General features: G+C 46.7%; 2 protein-coding genes across 6 annotated transcripts; one reads left to right on the top strand and one right to left on the bottom strand.

Annotated features, from left to right (window-relative positions):
* Positions 1–457: 457 nt before the first annotated feature.
* On the top strand, positions 458–7,505 carry LOC310667755 (non-structural maintenance of chromosomes element 3 homolog). 2 transcript variants are annotated; one of them, XM_083420676.1, is made up of 11 exons: positions 458–536; positions 1,035–1,093; positions 2,013–2,123; positions 2,525–2,588; positions 2,927–3,006; positions 3,537–3,628; positions 4,504–4,583; positions 4,667–4,712; positions 4,858–4,920; positions 6,095–6,209; positions 6,982–7,505. In XM_083420676.1, exons 2-11 carry the CDS (start codon positions 1,049–1,051, stop codon positions 7,060–7,062), a joined length of 777 nt encoding a protein of 258 aa, XP_083276802.1. In that variant the 5' UTR covers positions 458–536; positions 1,035–1,048; the 3' UTR covers positions 7,063–7,505. The 2 variants fall into 2 exon arrangements, with proteins under 2 accessions (XP_083276802.1, XP_083276803.1); XM_083420677.1 differs by lacking the exon at positions 458–536 and adding an exon at positions 641–665.
* On the bottom strand, positions 7,394–26,191 carry PFKFB1 (6-phosphofructo-2-kinase/fructose-2,6-biphosphatase 1). 4 transcript variants are annotated; one of them, XM_083420125.1, is made up of 15 exons: positions 25,966–26,191; positions 21,883–22,008; positions 21,663–21,759; positions 19,233–19,299; positions 19,075–19,149; positions 16,361–16,417; positions 15,850–15,971; positions 14,178–14,385; positions 12,528–12,674; positions 11,917–12,021; positions 11,553–11,682; positions 11,197–11,259; positions 9,444–9,508; positions 9,001–9,138; positions 7,394–7,925 (listed from the first exon to the last, which is right to left on the bottom strand). In XM_083420125.1, the coding sequence occupies exons 1-15, from the start codon at positions 26,030–26,032 to the stop codon at positions 7,866–7,868; spliced, it is 1,527 nt and encodes a 508-aa protein (XP_083276251.1). In that variant the 5' UTR covers positions 26,033–26,191; the 3' UTR covers positions 7,394–7,865. The 4 variants fall into 4 exon arrangements, with proteins under 4 accessions (XP_083276251.1, XP_083276250.1, XP_083276253.1 ...); XM_083420124.1 differs by lacking the exon at positions 25,966–26,191 and adding an exon at positions 22,552–22,741; XM_083420127.1 differs by lacking the exon at positions 9,001–9,138.
* Positions 26,192–27,810: the final 1,619 nt, after the last annotated feature.

Here is a 27,810-nt window from a genome sequence, read left to right as displayed (position 1 = left end):
CTCAACTTTATTTACTCCCAAGTAAACAAGCACAGGCTCAAGCTGCTAACGTGCAATTGTAGAGTTGGAAGGGGCCCCGAGGGTCATCGAGTCTGACCCCATGCAATGCAGGAATCTCAGCTAAAGCAACCATGACGGAGGGCCGCCCAATCTCTTCAGCTGCAAAGAAGCGGCCCATTCACTCTTTCGCAAGCAAATACAAGTGAGTCTTGCAGCACCTAACGAATTTATTATGGCAGACATTATCGACTGAAGCGGCCTCCCCGCCAGCCCGCAGCCCCACTTCGACGCCGGCCTCAGAAACAAACTGAGGAGAAAATGGCGGGAACGAAGCGGCCGCTGGAAGCGAGGCGACGACGAGGAGGCCAAGGCCGCGGAGGGAAGCGTTGCTAAGCAACAGCCGACAGAAGACGGAGGCGCCTGCGCACTGGGAAGCCGGGGGGGGTCGGCAAGCGGCTCGGCGCGCGCATGCTCAGAAGTGACGAGAGGGCGGGCCTGGCGCGGTGCCGCGCAGTTGCCTGCGAGCCGCGGAGGAGGTGAGTCGCGGTGGATGGTGCTCCGGCAGCGTTAGGGGTTTCCTCAGCGAGAGGACCCGGGTTGGGCTCCGCCCCCCGCCCGTCTTCTACGCCGGCCTGAGTTGTACCTGTTGGATTGCTGCCTGTTGGGTTGCTGACTCTTTTGCGGGTGGGGCGGCGGAGGATGCTGGCAATCTTAGATATGGGCTTTCCAGAAGTAGGCGAGTTGCTTTTCTTATTATTTCCAGAAATGTCGTAGTCGCCGCTTTTCCTAAGAAGCCTAACCTGTTGAGCTTCTGCCTGTTGCATGATTTCTAAAGGCTGAACGAGCCCTGCTTTGCTATGGGGAGTTGGCAGCGTGTGTTTTGGGGGAGTGGCAGTTTCTGAAGTGGGGAACTGGCAGATGTAGCCCTGGACCCCGAGTTTCTACTGGAGTCGGGAGGGGACATGTGCTGGCTTCGTTCTTGAGTGACAAAGGTAATACACCTGCCATAGCTTTCTCTTCCTGTTTCCCACAAGCTCTTGTCGGAGAGATGTCCCACAGCAAACGTAGCAGCAAGGGAGCCGGCCCTTCTCAGGTACTGCACATGGACTCACTTCTTGATTTATTAATTTGTTGTAATGTATAGCTTATACTGCCAAACAAAACTAGATGCAGCCCCCCGCCTTCCCTCAAACCAAACAGTAGCTTGTAAAAACACCAATCTGCATCAAAAGGTCACAAATATAAGAATGAAAAGAAGATAATTCACCAGCTGCAACCCATAAGTGGTAAAAGATAGCCCTAAGCCACCAGCATCACCTGCATTTGGGTAGGCAGCAGAGTCCAGATTTCATACCTGGCTGGTTGCAAATCTCCATATGGTAGAGACAAGTGTCTAAAACATGTATACAGTAATACCTCCATGAACGTCCACCTTGTCTAGCGTCCTTTCCGGCGAATGTCCATGGCAAACCCGGAAGTACTGGAACGGGTTTGCTGCTCGCGCATGCGCAGAAGCACTAAATCGTGCTTCATGCATGTACAGAAGCACAAACCGCTCCACACGTGTGTGTGCGCAGACGCGGCACTTTGCCCTGCATCCTTTTTGGCTAGTGCCTGGGGCTCCAGTACATTTATGCAGTTCAGGTATGATGGGTAGCATTTGCATGTTGCACTTGAGTTTGACAGAACTTGCCGAAACCTTAAATGTTCAGCTATATATATGAAAGGTTGTAGCTTTTCAACAGAGAAATGTAATCCAATAAATAGTCCACTCCAATGCACGTTTACTTAGAAATAAGTTCCATTGGGTTCAGAGGGTCTTACAGTCAAATAAATGTGCATAGGATTGTAGTCTTGGTAAGGAATTGCGCAGAGAATGTCAAGCATGTTTATCTCTACATGTGGCTAGCACGAGATCAGAGCTGACATCTCCAGAGATGACAGGCCTGTGTGAATCCCACAGCTGGATCCCAAAGCCTTTTTAAAAAAATGAATCCTCTTTCCTTACCCAGGCACAGCACACGGGTTCAGATGATGAAGGCGGCACACAGAGTCTACCGATGACACCCAGCCAGCTGCGGCATACCATGGATCGACGCCCACGGAGTCAAGTGGAACTCAAAGTAAAGGAGCCTCTGCTGCAATTGTTTATGCTTCTTTGGGGCCTCACAGTCATGATTGGCTATAGCCAGAGCTATGTCCATTCAGCTGAAAAAAAGTGCTAGTAAAAATAGAGTTTTGTGACTTGTGTAAACTATGTACAGATTGGCATGGTCTTCCTAGTTTTGTTAGCTGTCGCAGATGTAAGACACTGAAACCCTCCCTGGCAACCATTGAAAATCTTATTCAGCCACGGTTCTGGGTTCTGAGATTGTCTACATACTTTTCAAACAGATTTGCAGTCATAATTCTAGAATTTTTTTAAAAATGAAGGCTGAAATTCTCAGGTAACTGAATTCTGTGCCCACAGCATTGCAGCATAGACATAGACCCACCGACTGCTTATGTTGTATTCTCCCTACAGGCACAAGAGCTCGTGCAGTTTATTCTGTTCAAAGACCAAAAGAAGATCCCAGTTAAAAGGGCAGGTAAGAACAGGACCAAATTGCTTTCGTGCCAGAGATACCCAAATTCTGTTTTCAGGGTGAGATTAAGCAAATTTGTATTGGCACTTCTGCTCTTCTAGAACTACCAGACGTCCTGCCTAGGTCTCCTTGGTTTCCAACCCCTTATGAGTTATTGTGCACATATTTCCAAGTTCTGAAAGCTTTGCTTCAGTCAAGTATATATCTTTCTAATTGCTCTTCATTACTTTTTTTTAAGTGCAGATTTTTTTCAATGGAATTTTGCTTTGTATGTTTGTGTGGTTTTTTTTTAATACAATGTAAGAAGGCCTGGTCAACAAACCTATCTGTCTCCTTTATAGATATTCTGAAACATGTTATCAAAGACTATAAAGATGTCTTTCCTGTGATCGTCAGACGTGCCAATGGGATCTTTCAGCTGGTGAGGGAGGAATCCATTATTGGTTTGGGCAGAAGTGTGCGACTCCATCCATTTTGCTTTAGTTGTGGATTCTCATAAGGCCAGCCTCGCAAAGCAGGACTGCAGAGAAGATTTCTGCAGTGTCTAGTGAGGCCAAAGCAGTGGCTCTGAAGCTGATAGACCATCAAAAAGCTAGGAGCATAGCAGTTTTTTGTCCTTGAGGTCAGCTTGACTGACATGCTATGGCTTGACATGAATATAGGGAGAGAAGAAATGGCAATTTTTGCATAAATTGTAGAGATTGCTTGAATGTATTTATCTACTCTTAGGCCTTTAGTATATTGTGGAAAATCCAGACCCACAATGAAGGATGATCCTTACTCAGTGATTCAAATTTTGAGCAATACAATTTATGCCAGGGATAGAACTGATTCGTTTCTCAATATCTAGTTGTGATTTCTGTCTTCTTTAAATGGGATTGTAATAGTGGAAGAGAAAATTGGCCTTTTACACTCTGGTCTGAATGTATTTATCTTTTTCTGCTTTGTCAGCTATTTGGAATGGAGTTGGTGGAACTTGACTCCAGAAATCCCACATACATCTTGGTCAATAGATTGCCACCACTGGAACAGAGCTTGGAAGAGTAAGCAGAAGAGTGTTCTAGTTCTCTTTTGGCAGTCCCAGCTGAAACGGAAATGAAATGAAACCCTCTCTCTCTCTTTCCCCCACTTTGGCCTTTGTGCTTATCATCCTGTTGTTTTATTATTCAGAGAGACGTTAAGGTTCTACCAGAAGGAAGCACAAGACCAACTCTACCAACTACCATATGATCCCTGACCTAGAATGTTAATTTCCTCTTCTTTTTTAAAAAGAGCTAGTTCGGCTTCACCCTGCCCAACAAGGAACTAATTCCAGTTAACGTTAGCCCCTTTGCAAACATTTTTTTTTCAGCATTCAGAATGTTACAGCCTGCTGTGCTGATGTGTAAAATATACTTAAGACTAAGGAAACATGAAAGTGTGTGCGTGCGCACACACACACACACACACAGAGTGGAATATGAAATTTTTATTTTTCCCAACTGTGATGATTAGGCATACAGGGTAAGAAACACATGTTTCTTTGAATATGACCTAGAAATTGTGTGAAGTTCTACCCCAAAATGAACTTAATTTACATTCAGTTCACCTGGCAATTAAGGTACTATGCTTTCAGATATAATTGAGATATTTTTTTAAAAACAACTTACTCAGTGACCTTTGTTAAACTGAACTATTACAAGCGCTGCATTTGACTAAGGCGAGATAAAGTTCTGAACACACAAAAAGGAAGTGTTGGTGTGTGATTCTTTGATTTCTTCCTCGCAGCATGCATTTTAGCCAAGACATCAGAACTATCAATTCCTGAAGTTAAAAGCATTTGGTTGAGTTTGTTTGTTTCTTGCTTTATAACCCAAGCTTCAGTTAAAACACCAAATCCAGTGTTGGGAGACTGAATCTCTCTCTCTTTTTTTTGCAGCGATGACATCATCTGTAAGATGGGGCTCCTCCTTGCCATTCTCAGCCTGATCTTCATGAAGGGCAATGTGGCTAAAGAATGTGAGTTGCACTCCATTCGGTTCATCTGACTTCTTTGGTAGCCTCAGTTGCAAACTCTCATCTCTTGCTTTCTTTCCATCCAGCTGCTGTTTGGGAGCTGCTGAAGAGGCTGCGAATTGACAGCCTTAGGTATGATTGTCCAGGGGTAGCCATCTGAATCATAGACCCAACCCCTTCAGGGGTGGAATTATGTTCGGGAATTGGGGAAGCAAATAACTCCTTCCTCCTCTGATATTATGTACCCTGACAAAATCCCACTCTCTAACCGTTCCAGGGGAAGATGCAAGGCATTTGGTGATGTGAAGAAGCTCGTGACAGAGGAATTTGTCAAGCAAAAGTGAGTCAGGAATTGCAAATCTTTCTACATTTTTAGTAGAGAAGAGAAATGTGTTGTGCTGGTTTAAAAGTGTTAGGAGACTAGAATCCAGAACTCATTGTTTTGTTTCTAGTGCCTAAAATGGGGTGGGAGACCAAGACCAAGTCCTTTAGAGAAGGGAATTATGATTAGAATACTGTATAGGTTATTAAGGGGACCTTTCTCTTCATCCTCCTCCAGGAACCAAAAGTATCTGATTCCCTTACCTAGGCAGAAACAAAACACAATCTGTGCTCTGAAGTAGTGATGTACGGCTAAATTCCTTGAATCTGCACAGGGTTGTAACAGTGGTTCACAGTGGCGTTGCGTGGGTTGTCAGCACCCGGGGCAAGGCAAATAATTTGCGCCCCCCGCTGCACTGTCCCTCCCCCAGATAGTCCCTCACTCTCTCTCCGCACCGCACCGCATGCCTGGCACCCCCCCTCCACAGTGGGCGGCGACCTGGCGGCTCGGATCGGATTTGCACAGCCAGCACTGCAGTGAGAGAGAGTGAGTGAGCCAGGTAGGGGCAGAGAGCTGCAAGTGCGAATGCGCCCCCCCCCCAGATGTTGCGCCCGGTGCGGCCGGCCCCCCTGCACCCCCCCACGCTATGCCACTGGTGGTTCATTGCATTTGTTCCTTGTACGCAAATGTGTGGGATTGAAATCTTGTGTGCACAGAGCACATTCATGGCAGAAACTGTAGCTTGACTGTTCATAATGTCCAGCTGAGTTTATTGGAGTACAGATACTTCAGCTTTTAGCCTTTCTATTCTCCTGTGTCTTTGTCCATGGAGTTTTCTTGGCAGGGATACTGGAGTGGCTTGCTGGTTCCTGCTCCAGGTGGATCACGTTTGGTCAAACCTCTCCACTATGACCTGTCCATCTTGGGTGGCCCTGCACGGCATAGCTCATAGCTTCTCTGAGTTATTCAAGCCCCTTCGCCACGGCAAGGCAGTGATCCATGAAGGGGTACAAATATGAGTCTGACCAAACTGAGGGAGGCAGTGGAAGACAGGAGTGCCTGGCATACTCTGGTCCATGGGGTCACAAGGAGTCGGACATGACTAAACAACTAAACAACAATTCTTCTGTGTGTGGGATGGCTTTTTCCTACAAAGGATTGTAGCAGTGATCATGCAATACTCACTTTCTAGGTACCTGGAATATACTCGCCTCCCACACACTGATCCACCTGAGTTTGAGTTCAGATGGGGACAACGGGCTGCTAGAGAAACTTCCAAGAAGGAGGTGTTACAGTTTGTTGCTAAGGTACTAGTCACCTACTAATAAGGCATGACCAGTCGAATTTCTCCATCGAGAGACTCTGTTGCCTGCAGAGTTTGCCAATGTGGCTGTACCAAAAGATCTCAGCCAAATCTGTACTTGCAGTAAAACTCTACCCAGCATTAAGAATGCCCGGACTCTGGGACTGGAATAAGTGAAAGAAATGTTCCCCTGTTTGTACATCCTGCATGTTTTATACTAGACCATCCTTTTCTGATTTTTAAAAATTTTAATATTTATGGAACAGAGAAATGGAGAAAAGAGAAAAAAGTAAAGGTTGTGAATACTGTATGTAGATTATGAGGGTATAGGGGCAAACACTTAACTGCAGGGGACTGGCCATTCTTAGCTTTCCTCAGTTGATCACTCTCAACTTCTGAGCTTTTCCTAGACATCTTTCAAATGTATTCAGGCTCTTCTCTGCAGTCATAGGGGAGAGCAACTTGCTTGCAACACATGATACTGGAATGTTAGCTCTTGTGCAGTTTCACAGATCCTATACTGCTTTTTTTAAGAGATGCAGCCTGATTCTGGTTCTTCTGCATAGAATTCCTCCTTTCTCTCCGCACCCCCAAATTATGTCAGCAGCATCTGAGCAGGCAGAAAAGGTTCTGATTTCTTGTATAGCTTTCTATTCTATTGTTAGAATGTGGCTTATATTGGATATATGTAATTGAAAATTAATAAAAAATATTTGCAAAAAATAATAATTCTGTTTCTTCCTAACTGTGTCCATCTGATTCTCTCCCCCAATCAGATACAGAAAAAGGACCCAAAATCCTGGATGAGCCATTACCAGGAGGCTGAAATAGAGGCCAATGCTGCAAGAAGAAAATAGCTGTTACGGCGTTGGATTACAGCGAGCCATTGGAACCCCCAAGTGGAAGTGGGTCTGCAGCCTTCTATGAGTACAGCTGGGAGAAGTGCTTTGAGGTGCATTTTATAGGGCTTGGCTCCATATAAAGCACTCTGTGCAGCTTGGTAGGTTTCCTCCAAATGGAGGAAAGATTCCGTAATACACTTGGGACACTTAATCCTTCAGTCCGATAAGATTTATCCATAAAGAACATGTCTGATTGATGGTTAAGTTCAACGTCTTTGTGATATATTTTTTAAAATTTTTTGTATGGTTTTATATTGGTCAGGAAAATATGGATCAGAGGTAAAAGTTATACTCAGATATAGAATATTTCTTTATTTAACTGCCTCTGTAATATGGATAACACACATTGTAAAGAGTGTTTTTTCATTAAAACAAAATAAAAATATAGGGCACATCCAGTCGGAGCAAATGTTTTTGTATCCTATTGAAAATGTAAGCACGTGCTAAACTGTCTCAAAATGAAAACAACAGGGCTTAAAATCCAGGCCTATCTTCATCCCATCCCCACCCACCCCATTGTTTGTTTACAGCCTTTTTCTTTCTTAGTGAACAGTCTCTGCCAGGGCCTCACACATCCTATGGCAGGCAATCCTAGACCACAAATTGCTATTCAAGGGGCCCACTCACACATAAGGCAGTGTGCAGGCAAAATGGTCCAGGACTCCTGCACCCACCACTATTTCTCTGGGTAGCACTGTGTTGCCCGGATGAGTGCCAGCAGAATGGAAGGTAGGATTCTCTTAATATAAGCAGCATGGTTAATAATGGTCTGGCACTGTGCCTAGTGCTTCCTCAGGATTTCTTGCTACATCCACATTCTGCAGAAAGAGAAAGGAAAAGAAGTGCAAGATGGTTGAACGGTGGCTTAAATTAGAAAACAAAGTTAGGGGGGAACTGAACACCCCATCCGCACCCAATTAAACTAGCGTGGTGAAATGGTTCCATTAGAATTGGAGCTGGAATGTCAGCACTGCACTCCTCTGTTCTGCCACCTCTATTTTATCATTTCTTCTAATGTGGACCAATATTTGGCAAGACCATTGCACCGCTCCACCTTGCAAATATGATTTTCTTGTGTAATGTGAATTGACCAGCACAATGCAGCCTTGTCTTTAAGGTATTGCCATAATAATCTGCTCCCATCTCCCAGCATGGGCTTGCTGGGAGATGGGAAAATTCCTGACACGTCCTGGTTTTCGGGTGTAAATAGGGTGTGGCGGGGGGGGGGGATTTTGCACAATCAGCATGATGTCAGGGAAAACCCAGATGTATGGCAATGCAATGGAAAAAGCAGCGGAAACAGCTCCAGAAGCTTAACATCACTATTTTGGGGGGATGTTTCCCCAAAAAAGCTCAACAATTTTTGGATCTTCCTAAAAACTTTGCGGGTGTCAGGAATTTTTTGACATATGGCAACCCTATCCCAGTAGCTACGAAGGAGAAATAATTTGCTTGGAAAACTACCCACACCTAATTAACCAGGTTAGCAAAAGAACTTGGATTTACAGCAAGTGAAGCCAATTAAGGTCTGTGGAGGGCTAGTATTAGGTTAGTGAGCCGGATAGGGTAGAGCAAGACGATCGGGAGCCTGGGGCAGTGTGTGTGCCCTGTGCCCAGGGGCAGGGCCAGCCACCTGCGGGGGCTTTGAGGAGTCTGCCTACCTCCTCCCACTCAGCCGCCCTACAGCTGAGGAGGAGGAGGCAGGCAGACCGATTGGGGCAGCGCGGAGCCTGCGGGCACCCAAGACACCGCGTCACTCCCAAGAGAAACACCTGGCTCGGGCGCAGTGAGTGCCGCCCAGCATTTTGTCACGCCCCTCAGTGGTGACACACAGGGCAGCCCACCCCCACCGCACCCCCCTTCCTCCACCCCTGAGGGTAGGGGAGTCTTTACCTGAGGGCCAAACAGGCAAGGGGGAGGGGACCGCCCCAGATCACTCCAGCAGGGTCGTTTGGTTGGCTGAGGGCTGGCCATTGGCACATTGTGGTGGTGCCGGTACAAGGGGGCCTGGCTAGCATTGTAGGAAAGATGCTGGGAGTGGGGGTGGGAAGATAAGAGGAAAATATTACAGAGGGACAAATATGAGTATGAACAAGGTGGTCTTTCCTGTTGGAAGATCCCCATGGAGTGATGTCAGCTGGTAGCACTAAGTGGTGCAGCTGGTGAGCAAAGCTCTCGGTTCTCAACAGCATCACCTGGAGACAAGCTTTACAGCAAGCCACTGCTATGTGGAATTCTTCCAATTGCATGCAGGGTCTTTCAACAGTCCCTTTCCAGAGGATCCAACTAGATCCTTGGTTAGGGATATTTCTCAATGTGGCAGGGTTCCCGCTTACCTGTGGCCGTTCCCGGTGTGTATTCACAGCCTCAATGTTGAGGAAAATCGATTCCACCTCGCAACCTGTCCCAAATAACAACCCTACAATTACTGAACATTGATGGATGTACCCAGCATTTACCAGGCCACCTGTGCCTTTTTTCAGCTCATGTGCATTTTGCAGTTAAAGGATAGGCTGGGACAAGCTTCTTTAGAGCCAGTGTGGTGTAGTGGTTAAGAGCGGTAGTCTTGTAATCTGGTGAACCGGGTTCGATTCCCTGATCCTCCACGTGCAGCTGCTGGGTGACCTTGGGCCAGTCACACTTCTTTGAAGTCTCAGCCCCACTCACCTCACAGAGTGTTTGTTGTGGGGGAGGAAGGGAAAGGAGGATGTGGGCCGCTTTGAGACTCCTTCAGGTAGTGATAAAGCGGGATATCAAATCGAAACTCTTCTTCTTGTCTGAGGGAATACTTAATTGTCCTAGTTGGAAACTGGGAGACTAACTTAGGCAGGACTAAAGGGAAGACCGTGGCAGCTCAAAGAGCATTCTGAGCTGGCGAACAGCATGGCAGTGAAGCTGTCTTGGACTCCCATCATGGCAGTTGTTGGTGGAGCTCTTGCAGGGGTTGTTTTTTGTTTGTTTGTTTTTTTACCCCTCTTCTTTTAGCAGGCCCAGGCTGTTACCCTAGGAGAGTATAGCTGGGAGAGAGTCATCTGGGTGGTTTAGAAAAACAACCCACTTCATTATTTTTAATACTGCCTGCAAAACTAAGAAGACTTTCCTGAAGATTTAGATTGAAGTAACAACGGACAAATAGTGAAGAGGAGCAATAGGGCGTCCATGGTTTAAAGGTGGCTTGCAAATTCTGGCTTGTAAGGCCATTGGCCTCATCCAGCCGCCTCTTCTTAGGTTCTTATAAGAAATGTCAAGCTGTGGTTAACTGGCTTTATTGTCACGTGGAGGGATGAGTTTAAGCAGCAGCAAAGGAGCTCATATGCATCTGGGCTTATTAGGCAAGAATTTGATTACTTGAAAACAGCCAGTATGTTTGCTTTTAATCTCCCATGGCCACAGCGAGAGAGGGAACATACTGGAAGTAAGGTAAAGGTAAAGGCACCCCTGATCATTAGGTCCAGTCGTGACCGACTCTGGGGTTGCGGCGCTCACCTCGCTTTATTGGCCAAGGGAGCCAGCGTTTGTCTGCAGACAGCTTCCGGGTCATGTGGCCAGCATGACTAAGCCGCTTCTGGCGAACCAGAGCAGCGCACGGAAACGCCGTTTACCTTCCTGCCGGAGCGGTACCTATTTATCTACTTGCACTTTGATGTACTTTCGAACTGCTAGGTTGGCAGGAGCAGGGACCGAACAACGGGAGCTCACCCCGTCGCGGGGATTCGAAGCGCCGACCTTCTGATCGACAAGTCCTAGGCTCTGGTTTAATCCACAGCGCAACCTGCATCCCTATACTGGAAGTGGGGCTAAGTAAATTCTTGGCAGTTTTGGAATGACATGCTTTAAAGGGGGTAGGGAGGAAGACTTCCAAAGCACAAAGGATTTTGACAGGTGGGTGGAATTTGCCTTGCAACGTAGGTCCTAATAGGGATCTTGCCCATGAAGCCAAAAAAGTTCCCCAGCCCCAAATGTTTTTTGGGGGTAAGGTATCTCCCAGCTCTTTCTTAAAGCAAATAACCAGGACTTCTGAAATCCACCAGCAGGCCCCCTGCTTGAGGAAGGGGGTATTGAGTTGTTCTCCTAGATTCAGACACTCACCATAGGCCACAGGTGTGAGCTTGAGAACGGTGTGCAGCGGGCACTTGAGGTAAGGCAGCTCCTCTGAGTGGAGAGAGAACAGCAAATGAGACAAAGAGGAGCACTGAGCAAGGATCCAGTCCCTTACTCAGTCTGTGGAGGGTGGTGTATTGGTGGGGAGAGGGAAACAACAGTCAGCCTCACTAGTGAATACTCCAAATATCAGATTGCAAGGGAGAAGCTCCATCATTTTCTGGCAGTGGGTGCTATGAGGAGGAAATGCTATTTATGGGAGAATGCATCACCCTCTGCAGGAGACCGTAGGGACTTGGGCTCAATTGGGCAGCCTGCAAATGCAGAACAAGGTACTCTGGTACCTGCACTCTTGTCCAAGAAGTAGGCAAGCAGGCAGCGCATGACCGCTTGATGGCAGATAACCAGCACGTTCTCTTGTCTCTCCAACTCCATTATGACAGGCTCCAAGCGCTGCACCAGATCCTCGTAAGACTGGGTGGATGTAAGCATTAGGTTATCCAGAGATGCCCTTAGTCCTGGCTTTGGTCCTAAGGCCCTCCCTCCCTCCCTCGAGGAGATTCATAACTCTCTTCTCTGGTATTCTGCATGCTTCCTCTTCCCAACCAGCTCTTCCGATTGGGAGCCCGAGGTTCCACAGGTCAGTTCCCATGCGTGTGATGTGCTAAGTATGCTCAGCCCCCAGATGCCCCACTGGGCATTCCTTACCTCTCCCTTAGGATAGCGGTACCGATATTTGTCCTGGTCTCGTAGGGCAAACTCTTCTGGGAAGTGGTCCTGGATCTCTTCGTAGGTCATCTCCTCACAGACACCCTGGGGGCGAAATGAAGCTGGGATATCTGAATTCAGCCTACATTCTTGGCATAAAACAGGAAGTAGTATATACGCTGAAGGAAGGAACTGGGATGTCTAGACTCCCTAGCTTTCTGGGGAGAAAGTGTGGTGTAGTGGTTAAGAGCGGTGGACTCGTAATCTGGTGAACCGGGTTCGCTTCCCCGCTCCTCCACACGCAGCTGCTGGGTGACCTTGGGCCAGTCATACTTCTCTGAAGTCTCTCAGCCTCACTCACCTCACAGAGTGTTTGTTGTGGGGGAGGAAGGGAAAGGAGATTGTGAGCCGCTCTGAGACTCCTCAAGGTAGTGGTAAAGCAGGATATCAAATCCGAACTCTTCTTCTAATAAGGGATTTTGGAACAGGAAGCCATGCCTCCTAGTAGCAGGCAGGGCTGGTGGATTGGGACCAAATAAGTGCGAGACCCTAGTTCCTAGTTCCCCCACTGTGGGAAGAAGGGATTGTGCTCATTTCCTGTTGGTCCTCACCGCATCAATCTCGTTCAGGGCTTTCCACTGCTCGTAGGGCACATGCAGCGCCTCTGCCGTCTGGATTGTGCGCTTCATGTGGCTCGTCCATACTTTGAGGTCACGGATGCACTGGGAGCGGATGAAGCCAGCCAAGGCACAGGCGTACTGGCAGGCAGAGAGACAGAACAAGACAGAAGGTGAGGAAAAGCACTGAGGGACAGAGGTTTGCTGCGAGGCAAGAGATTCTCAGACCTCTTTGGTGTGCGAATTTCTCCCAGAGTTGAGGGCAAGACACTGCAAGAACAAATGCACTTCTTTCTGCTATACAGTGGTACCTCTGGTTGAGAATGGGATCCGTTCCGGAGGCCCGTTCGCAACATGAAAAGAGCGCAACCCGCAGCGGCACATCTGCACATGCGCGGGTTGCAATTCGGCGCTTCTGTGCATGCACGTGACGTCATTTTGCGCATGTGCGAGCAGGGAAACCCGGAAGTAACCCTTTCCGGTACTTGAGGTATGACTATACAGGTAATGGCATTGAGGAATCTATGTTGTGCATTCTCTGAGAGGGAAAGTGGTTGCAATTGTGTCTGTAAATTTATCACTCATGCGTGCACAACATCATCTTGGAGCTCAAGGACAGGTTTTTGTTAAAAGAGTCATGTAAACACTTCCATGTTAAAAATATTAGCAGGAGACTGCTCATCAGGAATAACTTCGTTGGAGCTGTAACTGTGGAAACACCGAACAAACCTAGGTTCAAATATGTCTGGGAAATATGACAGCCTCTATGTGAGGGGTTGTATCCAATGAAGTTGCCCCGTTTGTGCAAGGACCTTTGCTTGTGCAACAGAACCTTCGCTCCATCGCCACCCCCTGTGCATCCTGCCATCTGTTCTGGTGCTTCCGCCAGCCCTCCAGAGCATCTTATGTTGGCGGTGGGGAAGAGGGAGAGCAAGTTCTGTGAAAGTCCTTGCTTTGTCGAAGGCAACTCTGTGCTTTTCCACGAAGCCCGTTGATTGTTAGCATTTTACTTATTCCACTTGTGAATCGCTTCCCATAAAAAGGGATCTAAACATCAATAATAAAAAGCATACTTGAAAATAATTTCAAGGTCAATATAGATGCAGACTGGGATCGTCACCGTCACCATCCTTCACTCAAAAGGCTTATTGGGAAAGAAAGGTCTTCAGTGGCACAGAAAGTATCATAGGAATTAGGGTTGCCATATTTCAAAAAGCAAAAACCAGAACACCACCAAAGTTGTTGAACTTTTTCTTTTACAAAAATGCCAAAAAAACCACGATTTTTCGATTGACTTGCCTGAGATCCAGGACAGAGTGTTGCCTTTCAGAAATTCCCTCAGACGTCAATTCAGCCTTTGAAATCCTGTTAATGTCTGGGAAAATCTGGACATATGGCAGCCCTAATGCCACGAGTAATGGGATATATGCCATTTCTTACTGCTTTACCCAGATAGGATTCTACTAGCTTTCCCAGTTTAGTTTGGAGGAAGCTGAAAACGGACCCGTCAACAAGGAGAAATCAACAGGGAAGGTTATTCCGAAATAGAAATGACAGTGCTTCCGTCCTTCTTTAAACACAGGAATTCACAGTAAGAAAAACCTGGTTTTTGCCTTTTGATTGGCGGGTAGGGTTCTGCTGTACCTGTGTGCCGCGCTCAGACAGTCCAGAGTCGCCCCCAATGCGGCCCCGCAGGTTGAGCTCACTCTCCCCATGCCGACTGAGGTAGATGGAGCGGGGCGTCACGTGGATATTCATCAGGTAATAGACTGTGCGGCTCTGTACATGGTCCTGAACCCGGTTCACCAGGTACCGACTGCCAACGTTGAAGATTTTGATGTAGGACAGGGACCTGTGGATGTTGAGTGGGAGAGGGTGAGATTAGAAGTCCTTGCACAGTCCGTGTGAGACTCCCTGGGGAATTCTGCGCTGCTCATTCGTTGCGTAATAAACTTACGGAATTTTATACTACAGAATAATAATGAGTAGCTTACACAACACAAATGACTATTAGCCATGTTAGTAATAATAGTAGTAATAGTAGTAGTAGTAGTAATAATAATAATAACAACAACAACAACAACAACAACATTTTATTTATATCCTGCCCTCCCCAGTCAAAGCCGGGCTCAGTGGCTAACAACAATAAAAGTAACACAGCATTCTAAAATCAATTAATTCTAAAATCAATTCAGAATCAAATTGATGGCAACCATTGGGCTAGAGTTCGGTGAGGATTACCAAAGGAGGGGGTCAGACTGTGCCTCAGCCAAAGGCCTGGTGGAACAGCTCTGCCTTGCAGGCCCTGCGGAAAGATGTCAAGTCCTACTCTCTTGTGACAGAGCTTTCCACCAGATCGGGGCCACAGCCGAAAAAGCCCTGGCTTTGGTTGAGGCCAGCCTAACCTCCCTGTGTCCCGGGATCTCCAAGATGTTTCTATTTGAAGACCATAAGATCCTCGGTGGGACAAACCAGAAGAGGCGGTCCCGTAGGTACGAGGGTCCTAGAGCGAAAGATCGGCTCTGTGTACAGCAGCAGATCTGTGAATACAAAGTGCTGGGAACAGCAAAAGGCAACTGATGACATGCTCTGCTATGAATTCCCTGAGGAATCTTGGGGAGCAAATTCAGTACTAAGCTTTGGTGTATGAGATAGTCAAGAACCAGTAAGAAAGCGGGGTGATGGTTGCATGCTTCCCTGCAGTCTGGTATAAGGAAAGGTAGTATAAACATGTTTTAAAACAGAGTAAATAGGTCCATAAATGGCGATAATCATGGCAGCTTAGTAGAGCCTCCATGTGCCAGGCAGTGTACTTCTTGAGAACCAAATGCTGGGGGGGGGGGTCCATCTTAACCCAGCAAGGCAGTTCTCATATGACATTTTTATGTTTAATGGAAGGCTCAGTTATTTTCAACCTTTTCTACACCCCCATGCATGGCTTGCTGCTGATGCTGTTTATAGATGGTTGAAATCTTCTTTGCTGTAAATTCAGACTCCCAGCAAGTTTGGTACAGTGGTACCTCGGGTTAAGAACTTAATTCGTTCCGGAGGTCCGTTCTTCACCTGAAACTGTTCTTAACCTGAGGTACCGCTTTAGCTAATGGGGCCTCCTGCTGCCTCTGCGCCGCTGCCGCTGCACGATTTCTGTTCTTATCCTGAAGCAAAGTTCTTAACCCGAGGTACTATTTCTGGGTTAGTGGAGTCTGTAACCTGAAGCGTATGTAACCTAAGTGTATGTAACCCGAGGTACCAGTGTATATGGAATACACACAGCGTTCCCTACCCTTTGCAAGCAGTGGCAGAACTGCCTTCTCACCTGTCCAAGTCGTCATCAAGTGGCTGGTAGGTTTTCTGGTAGCACTCGATCCGCTTGAGAAAATCCTCTACCACTTCATCTCGGTTGCAGTCCTTATAGTCAGGGCTGGTTAGCTTCACTTGCTGTGGGTGATGTGAGGAAGCAAAACAACAAGGCAAGGCAAGGGTGGAGAAAGGGACACGGACACACACACACAACCAGTCAGGCTGAATCCATATTGGTGTAAGCTTAAGAAAAAGGATGGGTGTTGATCCTCTCCTGACAGTAGGATGGCTGGAAAAGGATGCTAGGTTTGGGATGCTGTGCTTCATTGAAGGCAGGGCTCACAAGCACTTAGCCCCATTTTCAGTGCCAGAGAAATTCATTTCAGCTCACATTTTCATGTGAACCTACCTAGTCACCATTCCACAGCCCACGCTTGCACTGGAACACAGGTGCCCTTGGGACATTCACACGCCTCTAAGCATTGCCACAAAGGCTGACCTGGTGCAAAAGAGAAGAGAGGTCTTACCTTGATATTCTCCTGGATGATATCAGGGTCATCGCAGATAGATTCAATGAAGAAGACCTGTAGTGACAGAGTGATATGTCATGGCAGGAGAACGTATGTGGTAGCAGTGGCGTAGCGTGGGGGTTGCAGGGGGGCCCGGCCGCACTGGGCGCAACATCTGGGGGGGGGGGCGCGCTTGCGCTCGCACTCGCAGCTCTCTGCCCCTACCTGGCTCACTCACTCTCTCTCACTGCAGTGCTGGCTGTGCGAATCCGATCCGAGCCGCCAGGTTGCTGCCCACTGTGGAGGTGCCAGGCGTGCGGTGCGGTGTGGTGCGGAGAGAGAGAGGGACTATCTGGGGGAGGGACAGTGCAGCGGGGGGGGGCGCAAATTACTTGCCTTGCCCTGGGTTAGGGGGCACAAATTACTTGCCTTGCCCCGGGTGCTGACAACCCACGCTACGCCACTGTGTGGTAGGCAAGCAGCTGCCATCAGAACAGTTTTCTTTTGGTGGCTGGAGCCAGGTGGTTGCTTCCCCCCTCTCCAGATAATATGAAGGAGTACAAAGTGGAAGGGTTGCTACTGGTGAGCAAATTTTACAGGCTTTTGTGGTGCTTTTAAAAAGTCTTCAGAATCTATTTGGCCAGAGATGACAGTGCAAAGTAAGAAAGACAAATATACCCAGGAAACAAAATCTCTATCGTATTTATTTCAATTATTGGGGGGTGGAGACCATGTCTCCCATTTTCATTAACACATACTGAGATTTCAACACAAATGTTGGTTTGGGTGCAGAGTTGTATTTATAAGGATCTCAGGTTTTGACTTTTATGCTTGCAGGTGTCTCATTGTGGTTGTAACAATATGTTCTTCATTGTGCAAATAGCATCGTAATTTTTTTGATGGGGGGTACCTGTTATCTCTTCCTTTTCCCCATATGGATCTCTAACCAAGGGCAATGCTTGGTACTTAAGGGTACTTATGTTATGTTACTGGCATAACATAAATTCACATGTGCTGATATATATGAATAGATGTCTCTGGGAAAGTTTCAAGTGTGTGGCTGGGGTCTCACCAGAACCGCACTTTCTAATTTTCCCAGCTGCCGTGTGTGTGTGTGTGTGTGTGTGTGTGTGTGTGTAATATGTGGCAGGAGATCTGGAGCCCACTGAAAAAGACCCCCGTTGTCCGCTAACAGTGAATGAGCAAAGGTATGCCCATCAAGCAAACCCTTAGTTTTCATAATTCATTCTGTATAAATTGTGTATAAATTCATTCTGATAGAAAAATACAATTAAAAAAACATGTTTACAACTGTTTAAAAACCTCTAAAACAATTAAAGCCCAATAAAACATCCATAATAAATTTAAGAACAGATGTAACCAAATTATGTATCCAGATAGACCTGCCGAAACAGAAAAGCTTTCAGCAGATGTCTAAAATGGAACAGTGATGGTGCCTGCCTGATATCAACAGGCAGGGAGTTTCAAAGTGCTGCCGCCACCACCTTAAAGAAGGGGTCAGCAAACTTTTTCAGCAGGGGGCTGGTCCACTGTCCCTCAGACCTTGTGGGGGGCCAGACTATATTTTGGGGGGGAAATAAAAAATGAATGATTTCCTTTGCCCCACAAATAACCCAGAGATGCATTTTAAATAAAAGGACACATTCTACTCATGTAAGAACATGCTGATTCCTGGACCGTCCGCGGGCCGGATTTAGAAGGCGATTGGGCTGGCTCCGGCCCCCGGGCCTTAGTTTGCCTGCCCATGCCTTAAAGCAGGTATGTCCAACAGGTAGATCGTGATCTACTGGTAGATCACTGGACATCTGTGGTAGATCACTGGTAGATCACTGTCTCCTCCCAAAGAAGTTTAACAAGTTTGGTTCCCCTTTTTTGCCCTGCACCCCCCCAAAAAGGGTCTTTCCTCGTCTCTAAAAAGAGCTCAACAACTTTGACCAGAACCGCCCAAAAGTATAGCATCTAGATCAAGGGAAGTAATAGTGCCACTGTATTCTGCTCTGGTCAGACCTCACCTGGAGTACTGTGTCCAGTTCTGGGCACCACAGTTCAAGAAGGACACTGACAAACTGGAACGTGTCCAGAGGAGGGCAACCAAAATGGTCAAAGGCCTGGAAACGATGCCTTATGAGGAACGGCTAAGGGAGCTGGGCATGTTTAGCCTGGAGAAGAGGAGGTTAAGGGGTGCTATGATAGCCATGTTCAAATATATAAAAGGATGTCACATAGAGGAGGGAGAAAGGTTGTTTTCTGCTGCTCCAGAGAAGCAGACACGGAGCAATGGATCCAAACTACAAGAAAGAAGATTCCACCTAAACATTAGGAAGAACTTCCTGACAGTAAGAGCTGTTCGACAGTGGAATTTGCTGCCAAGGAGTGTGGTGGAGTCTCTTTCTTTGGAGGTCTTTAAGCAGAGGCTTGACAACCATATGTCAGGAGTGCTCTGATGGTGTTTCCTGCTTGGCAGGGGGTTGGACTCGATGGCCCTTGTGGTCTCTTCCAACTCTATGATTCTATGATTCTAAAAGGGGGTAGATCACTGCCAGTCTTTGTGAGTACCGTAGATTGCAGTCTCTTGGGAGTTGGCCACCCCTGCCTTAAAGGAATACTCCTAAATGGAGAATTTAGAACCCGAGTTCCCTTCACACACAACTTTTGGCACAGGGGACTCTGGCTAAATCCTCTGCCTATGGGCTGCTCACTCGGCTGCTTACTTTGTAGCCGTTCTCCTTGGCAAACTGCAGGATGAGGGTCCGGCGTTCCCGCGTGGTGTTGGTGGCATCAAAAACCTGTGCAAGGGAAGAGCGAGGCGGTGGAACAAGGGTGCAATCTAAGGAACTCTTAGGAGTGATACGGGCTTTTGACTCCTTACCGCAACTTGTCCCTCTTCCACACTCAGATAGGTTTGGACGTCCCGAAGAGCGGCTAAGGCACACTGTCTGTTGGCGAATATGAGGAGAAGTGAAAACCCACCTCCAGACTTGGGTAATAATAACCAAACCTTTCGTTTTTATACGGCACTTCAGAGCATTCAAAGCACTTCAGAGTCCTCACGACACCCTTGCAAGGTGAGTCAGTATTATGGGGAGCAAAGGGTGGCCTGCTCAAGTACAGAGCTGGGGAACCGATGGTCCTCCAAATGTACCGTATTTTTCCGTCTATAAGACACCCCCCTTTATAAGATAAGATAAAACTTTATTCGCATTAGCCAATGGCCATAGCAACAGTAAAACATTACAGTATATGCAGAAAAGGGAATTTAATATAAGAGCACAATTTAAAGTCCTGAATCAGCTGTCAGTTAGTGGCCCTTATTCTGATTGCCTATGAACCTAGCAACCTTTGCTGTTATCTGCTCATTTTGATCTGGTAGAAGAAAGGACATTATGGCAGTGGTTGAGCACCCTGGGATGGTTAGTACGATGCCTCCTATTTTGGGGGACTCAGATTTAAGAAAATGGGGGGAGATGTATCCGTGTATAAGACGCCCCCTAATTTTTGACATTATTTTTTAGGGGGGAAACCTGGTCTTATACACGGAAAAATACGGTAACTGGACTACAGCACCCATCATGCCTGCCCATGCTGGCTGGAGCTGATGGGAGTTGGAGTACAAACATCAGGAGGGCCACACGCTCCCCACCTCTGACCTAGAGCAGTGTTTCCCAACCTTGGGCCTCCAGCTGTTTTCGAACTACAATTCCCATCATCCCTGACCACTGGTCTTGCTAGCTGAGGATTATGGGAGTTGTAGTTCAAAAACAGCTGGAGGCCCAAGGTTGGGAAATGCTGACCTAGAGTGTTCACAGTGAAAGCGAAACCTCGATATGGACGGACTTCCTGTGTAAGAAGTTGCAGTTTAGACATTCCATTCCACTAGCTCTCTGCCATTATTTACATTTATTCAATTTAATGCTTGTTTGGGGCCGATGGGAATTGTAGTGAAAGATGGCTGGATAAGCCCTGGTAGGGGGAGGCTGTCCTGTACTCAGCCCTCCAGCGGGGGCTCTGAACTGGCTCAGATGGTCCGTGCCTCCTCCTTGCTTTTATTTCTCCTGGAGATTTGACGCTGAGTCTTATCTTCAGCCTAGCCTTGTGGAATTTTTTATTTTAATCTTGGCTCTTTCTATTGTTCATTCTTGTTACTCACATCTGCAGCATAGCTTCGGGCAACAGCTTCAAGGTTGTGGGGAAAAGTTGGGCATGTTTCTCTCTGACATTGAAAAACACTGTTTGAAAGGATTATCTAGGAATGTGGCAGACAGGGGGAGGGTATTAAAAATAAAATAACACCAAAGTCTGTTGCTGGCGTTTGACACTGAAATGTTTCTAGCTTATAACCTGGCAGCAGCGAGAAGCCTTGCTGGCCAGGTTGAAAGGCAAATGTAAGCTCTGGGATCCTGTGGAGTCTGAGCTGTGGTGATCTGCTACATACAGCACCCTGGCCACTACATGAGGGGTGGGAAGCCTGTGGCCCTGCAGTAATCCCATGGGCATTGAACCAGGTGCCAAAGTGCTGCTGGAAAATGAAGCCAGCATCCCCATAAAGCTTGTCTGTGGAAGGAAGCATGAAGTGCTCCAAAATCTCCTGTCATCAGCTGGTGTTGGTCCACTGTGCTTCATTAAGTCCAGGGTCAACACAGCCGTCTACCAGGAGATTTTGGAGCACTTCGTGCTTCCTTCCGCAGACGAGCTTTATGGACTTCATTTTCCAGCAGGACTTTGGCACCTGCCCACACTGTCAAAATTACCAAAACCTGGTTCAATGCCCATGGGGTTACTGTGCTTGATTGGCCAGCAAACTCGCCTGACCTGAACCCCATAGAGAGAGAATCTATGGGGCATTGCCAAGAGAAAGATGAGAGACATGAGACCGAGCAATGCAGAAGAGCTGAAGGCTGCTATTGAATTATCCTGGTCTTCCATAACACCTCAGCAGTGCCACAGGCTGATAAAATTCATGCCATGCTGCATTGATGCAAAAGGGGCCCAAACCAAGTACTGAGTACATATGCATGCTTCTATTTCTCAGAGGTCCAATATTGCTCTATTTGCAGGCCTTGTTTTGCTGATTTCATTTAATAGTCTAATTTTCTGATATTGTTAATTTGGGGTTTTCATCAGCTGTACGCCATGATCATCGCAATTATAACAAATAAAGGCTTGACATATCTCGCTTTGCATGTCATGAGTCTATCTCATATATTAGTTTCACCTTTTAAGTTGAATTACTGAAATAAAAGAACTTTTCCACGATATTCTAATTTTCCGAGTTTCACCTGTAGATGGGAGAATTCCTCACCTCCGGATCTGCATGGCCTCTTCGTTGTCTGGTCTGAAAAACTCGTAATTCTTGTAGGTCTGGACGGCTTCACGGCGATACTGCCCAACGTTGAACACTGGGGAGATGAAGACTAGGATGGGCTGGGGCTCTTCAAGGATTACCCTTGCCCCAGCAGTGTGGCTTTCCCCTCTGATCTAAGCTTCCACCCACCCTGAATAAACCCCTTCCCCATCATTACCTTTAGTGGGGGTCCCGATCCAATTGAGGTAGCGGGTGAGTTTTTTGGAGATGTAGGTTTTTCCTCGAGCGGGCAAACCCACCATGATCACCATGGTTGGTGAATTGGTGAACTGTGGTACGGAGGCTGTAGAGAGAGGCAGAAAGAGGAATTGATGTGCTATGTGATGAAGCCAGAGAGCGCCCGCAAAACCTCAGGAGCTGCCAAAGCTTCAGTACCCTACCTTAAACTTTTGCACCTTTTTCTACACTAGTTATAGTCCATGAATTCTAGCATTCCTAGAACCACCAGAGACCTTTGAGCAAAAAAAGACGACAAGGGAAGCCTTATGCCATAGGCAGTTGTTTTATCCAAAGAATCTTAGGAACCATATTTCACCCTGCCCAGAGCCACAATTCTCAGCACCCTTAGCAAACTACAGTTCCCATGATTCAAGTCATGTGCTTTAAAGGTGTGGTGTGTACACAGCCAGGGTCTCTTCTTCACCAGAGGTTGGGCTGAGGTCAGCCCATTCGTTAAATACAAATATGGCCCCGTCTACATTTCCCTCAAGTTAAAAGACTGTTCCTCAATCAAGCTAATTCCTCCGGCCTGGTGCTGAATAAAATAGATCCTGGCCTTCTTTGGGGAGAAAGAACCCACATTGGAGCAGAACAGATCCCAACTCACATCCCCTGCGTTGCTGCAGGCGTTTGCTGGTGCGGGGAATCCATACTTTCTGCAAAGGCATCTGAGTGAGCTCGCCAAACGCTCCAGACATCCTGCTGATCGCCTACTTGTTCTCAAAACTGGACTGTCTGGCTCTTGCCGGAGGCTCCAGATTACTGATTGTCATGTGTGTGTTTGTGTATGCAAGCGAAATAGGTTCAGTGTAGGACAGTTTGGCCATTGAACTCCCACCGCTGTGTACACTACAGATAACTTGGAGATAACGAACGACCAAGCTCACTTTACTATTGGGGAGAAAGTTCCTTGCTGTTCTTAACATTTGCTAGTCGAGGGAGCTGGTGCCATCTAGAAATGGAAGCCCCCCGACCCCCAACAATGCCTTTCCCCTGCCTTCCTGATCCATTCTGTTCTTCTGAACTGACGCGATGTAAGAGTTGACACCTCCCAAGGTCAGAGACCCCATATCCCAATTCCAGTTTTACAGAGTGGTTAGCTAATACCACTATGGAATTTTGCCCTTAGGGATGGATCCAGGGCACTATGCAACAAAGGCAGGCTTCCTCAACCTCGGACCTCCAGATGTTTTTGGCCTACAACTCCCATGATCCTTAGCTAGCAGGACCAGTGGTCAGGGATGATGGGAATTGTAGTTGAGGAAGCCTGAACTAGGGTGTCCTGCTAATAGAAGCTTATGCAAGGACTTTTGCTAACATAACAGGGTTTCCCCCTTCTCTTCCTATGCCCCCAAAAGTGGTTCTGTGGGGGCTGGGAGAACCCCCAGAGCAGCCCAAGAGGGGGAATGGGGCTGGTTCTGTCTGGCAAGTTGAAATACTTGTGTTGAAGGAACAATTCCCATTGAGCTACCTTGAATTCTTCCCAGAATTCCCACAAACAGAATAACTTTTAAAAATGTGCCAGTTTGCATAATTTAGTGACAGTTTTCTTTTGTAAATTTTGAATTAAAATTCTGTTTAAATGACAAATTATGAAACACGAAGAAACAAGAAACAGAGGACTATGAATAGTGGTCAGTAACTACATTACATTAAATCCCAGCCTCCCTGTCCAATAAATGAAATCTTTATCAGTTTTCTATGTTTTTAGTAAAATTTGCCAACCTATTTTCCTTTACAGCTGTATAGACTACTGCAGTGTTTGTCAAACTTGGGTCTCCAGCTGTTGTTGGACCACAGCTTCCATCATTCCTAGCTAGAAGGACCAGTGGTCAGGGATGATGGGAGTTGTAGTCCAACAACAGCTGGAGACCCAAGTTTGACAAACCTTGGATTAGAGGCTTCTTAATTATTTCTAAATAAATAAGTAAATCAAAGCAGAGAACTTCAGGCTTGTGCACAAGCAGTGGATTCAATTTTGTGTTGCCTGTTGGTGCGATCACAACCATGCAGATTTCCAAAGACCCCACCACATCCAATTCCTCTTAAAGGACAAACCTGACCATGCTGACAGCAACACAGCACCAACTAACTTGTTTTCTGGCTTTTTAAAGTGCAGGGCTTAAGGTCAGTGAGGGTGGGGAGAATGGATGACCTTGAATCAGTACTAGAACCGGCGCCAGAGTCAGCTTGTATGCTCAACCCAGGAAGGCCTATGCCATGGACCCATGCCAAAGTGCCAGATTCTGGGGCAAAGTGGAAAGTTTTCAATTCCTGGTGAGGTTTACTGTGGACACCTTGCTGGTTTATTGAACGGCAGGGGTACGTACTAGAGCTGGAGGCTTACACTAGGTGGCACTGTAGAAGAGCCTTTCTAAACCTTGGGTTCCCAGATGTTGTTGGACTACAACTCCCATCATCCATAGCCAGCAGGGGCAACAGTCAGGGATGATGGGAGTGGTAAGTCCAACAACTTCTACCCAAGGCTGAGCAAGGTTGTTGTAGAGAATTCTAAGAAGTGGTTTTCAAATGGTACCTCTTGAGAAACAACTAGAAGCAGCCATAAACTCATAAGATATGGGGGGGGGGGGGGGGAGAAGCCGACCTTCTCTATTCTGTTGAGAGTTCTAAATTTGCTAAGCACCTGGGCATCAACTAAAAGCTATAATGTATGGGAAAGGGTATTTTTATTTTAAAAAGCTCAGCTGTAGATTTCCAAGGGCCCTCAGTGGATACAGGGCACCTGGACCCAAGCTACAAAGAATAACCTTATCTACCATTGTTTGCTTTTTTTGCTCTAATTGGCTTCATCAAGTGTATATTGTTTCGCTAACATTTCCCAGGGACAATGAGAGATAAACAAGATGACTTCTAGAAGAGCTGACATGAGATCAAAGTGCAGTAAGATCTTATAAATAATTAACACAGCTGACATTTTGCAAAACATGAACACTCCTCCAAAAAAGAAAGTAAAATCACCAGTAAAACAGCCCAGTATTTAACCTTAAGTAATGCATTAGTATGTTTTGTTGTTGTTTGCTTCTGACTTCATTAAGAACGTCACCTGAAATTATTCAAGTTTTAAATGCATAGATTAAATTTTACTTAATCCCAGCATTGGCAGGGAAGTAAGGAACGTGGGCAAAAAGTTACAGAGGAGACCCATCAGGAACAGAGACCACAATGCACTGATGGTCACATTGACACCATACAATTCCCAGCACATACTACTGACTACGGTTCCCAGAATTCCCCACGGCTGTTAAAGTAATGTAAGAGTTCTTTAACTGTATGGTGTGGATACAACCAGCACTTGTGCAAGAATAATATCCCGGGGTTTGTGTACCTTAAATCGATAACAACAAGCTGCAGATTCTCACAGAATATTTTCCACTAGATGGCCACATGGCAAAAGTAAAAATGGGCAAAGCGAAAGCAGACTTTCACCAGAGTGAGCACAAGCTCCTTGGGGGATGAAGCAGGCTGTGCGTTCAAATAAATACATTGACAACACAGCATCCAGAGTTTATTGGACTCCTGTGTTCCACACGGGGATGATCATTTTGAGCATGCCCATTTCAACACAGGTTACGCATTGCATCACGCAGCTTAGCAAATTCTCGGCAGGCTTATAGCCCGTGCTTGGGCAGCATTTCAGCAAGATGTGCAGACAACTCTCTTCAGCCTGCTGTAGCTTGCATGTGTGCTAGGCCAGGAAATACAATATGCCTTATGCAACTCAAGGATAAACACTGTGGGCTTTGATGAGGGTTAACAGCAAGGACAGAAGAGAAAGAGAAGGGAACCAGGCACTTTCCCAGGGCATTGGACAACTCCCACCAGGGTTAAGGACTCCCCATTTTCCCACACTAGAAATATCCGTAGGTTTGCCATGCTTGAGCCCCTAGGGAATGGACACTTAGAGGACACCCTGGCTGTTCTTGAACTGCTTAGACACCCACCCAACATCTTCTTAGAACTGTCATCTGTCATCCTGACTGCCGACTGGGACATGCCCTACCTGGGATTTTGGCAGGTTTTTCCTCCATTGCTGATCGGTCTCCCTTATCTTCTAGGAGCCGTGGCATTGGGGGATCTGCCGGGTCACTACAGCAAGGAGGATTTCCCTCGGGGTCAAGTTTCGTGCTGCTGGGGTGTCATTCATAGCAGCTGCTCAGCCAGAGGCAAAACAATCCGGGGAGTCTTTCCACAAGAAGCCATATGGCCTTGACGGAAAGGTCAGCACTAATATTATCCCTGCAGCTGGAGGAAGGCGGTGGAGGAGGAGGAGACAAAGCTTGGGAGTATAAGACAAGACCATGGCCTGGCTCAGAGAAGAGCAGGGGTGTGTGTGTGCTGCAGGCAATCTTTTAGGACTGAGAGTTGATTAAAATAATTGCAGCTGTTTTATGTAGCTTAGGCAATCAGGGATCCTTCATCAGGACAAAGATGCAGCCTTCTCCATATCTGGGGAATGTCCGGATTCTGTTAAGAGCCTAGTGCCTGTTGTTAGGGCTGCCAGATGTTATTTATTTCAGAACTGAGTGTCAGGGCCAAACTACAGTTGATTGAATCTACTGATTTGGATTGTTACTGTTTTATAATCTTAAAGTAGCTGGGGGTAGGGGTGTTGGGAAGTATATAGAAGGCATTTTTCCCAGCTGGAATTCCCACCCAGCCATCCTGAAACAGAAATTAGCCCGACTAGAGAGGAAATATAGGTATGTATTGTAACTGCCTTTTTACCCAAGGAAAATTTATAGCAGCTTGGGGAAGTGGGGTGATTTTGATCAGGGAAGCAGCAAGGGGGACAACTTTTAACGCTTCCTTCCCCAAGTATTGTTGCCCCCATCCAATTCAGTCCAAAACTAAGTTGCCAACCCTGATTAAAAAACACAGACAGAGAGAGAGAAAACATGGATCATGTGCGGTTTCTCATGTTAAAACTCAGTTAAATCATTGCCCCATCAAAACTACCCAAACAAAATGAAAGTTTGCTTCTACAGTCCTCATGCTAAGCACATTTACTCGGGAATAAGCACCATTTTGTTGTGGAAAAGGCAGTATTTTAAATGGCAAATAATACTAAAAACTAGAGCATTTGTAACTATGTACATGTTTGGTCAGCCAGCTAGCTCCTATGTTGTTGTTTTTTTAAAATACTGTGCCAACCAGCAGCTGCACAAGTGCATCCTGGCATGCCGACACTGGTCATAGCTGTCAACTTTCAGATTTGAAAATAAGGGATCAGCAGCCTCACCTGTCCCGGAGACAGTCTACGGGATAATAATAATAATAATAATAATAATAATAATATTTATTTATACCCCGCCCTCCCCAGCCAAGGCCGGGCTGAGAACGGCTTACAAGCAATAATAAAAACAAGTTGAATGATTACAACTTAAAAAACAAAATTAAAATACGACATTAAAATATTGAAACATTAAAATATTAAAATGTAGCCTCATCGCAGGAGGAGAAGGAAAGGAAAAAAGAAAGAGAGGGAGGAATCAAATTGGCTCCAAGCCAAAGGCCAGGCGGAACAACTCTGTCTTACAGGCCCTGCGGAAAGAAATCAGATCCTGCAGGGCCCTGGTCTCATGAGGCACAGCGTTCCACCAGGCCGGAGCCAGTGTTGAAAAGGCCCTGGCTCTGGTTGAAGCCAGTCTAACTTCCTTAGGGCCTGGGACCACTAGGGTGTTGCTATTTATGGACCTTGAGGCTCTCCGTGGGGCATACCAGGAGAGGCGGTCCCGTAGGTACGAGCGTCCTAGGCCGTGAAGGGCTTTAAAGGTCAAAAGCAGCACCTTAAATCTGACCCTGTAGTCCACCGGGAGCCAGTGCAGCTTGAAAAGCACTGGGTGAA

The sequence above is a fragment of the Podarcis tiliguerta genome, assembly GCF_965153285.1.
Source record: "Podarcis tiliguerta genome assembly, chromosome: 17".
Lineage (NCBI taxonomy): Eukaryota > Metazoa > Chordata > Lepidosauria > Squamata > Lacertidae > Podarcis > Podarcis tiliguerta.
This window is presented reverse-complemented; position numbering and strand designations above follow the sequence as displayed.

Bases quoted from the DNA above. Each gene is read 5' to 3' on its own strand.
- PFKFB1 (XM_083420124.1), bottom strand. From the start codon at position 22,642: ATGTCTGGAGCGTTTGGCGAGCTCACTCAGATGCCTTTGCAGAAAGTA. The intron at 11,260-11,552 runs GTACCAGAGTAC...CTCTCCACTCAG, and splicing joins CTTCTTGGACAAGAGTGCAG to AGGAGCTGCCTTACCTCAAG. The intron at 7,926-9,000 runs GTAAAGACTCCC...CTCTTTCTGCAG, and splicing joins CTTGCCTGTTTGGCCCTCAG to AATGTGGATGTAGCAAGAAA.
- LOC310667755 (XM_083420676.1), top strand. From the start codon at position 1,049: ATGTCCCACAGCAAACGTAGCAGCAAGGGAGCCGGCCCTTCTCAG. The intron at 4,713-4,857 runs GTATGATTGTCC...TAACCGTTCCAG, and splicing joins CTGCGAATTGACAGCCTTAG to GGGAAGATGCAAGGCATTTG. The intron at 4,921-6,094 runs GTGAGTCAGGAA...CTCACTTTCTAG, and splicing joins GAGGAATTTGTCAAGCAAAA to GTACCTGGAATATACTCGCC.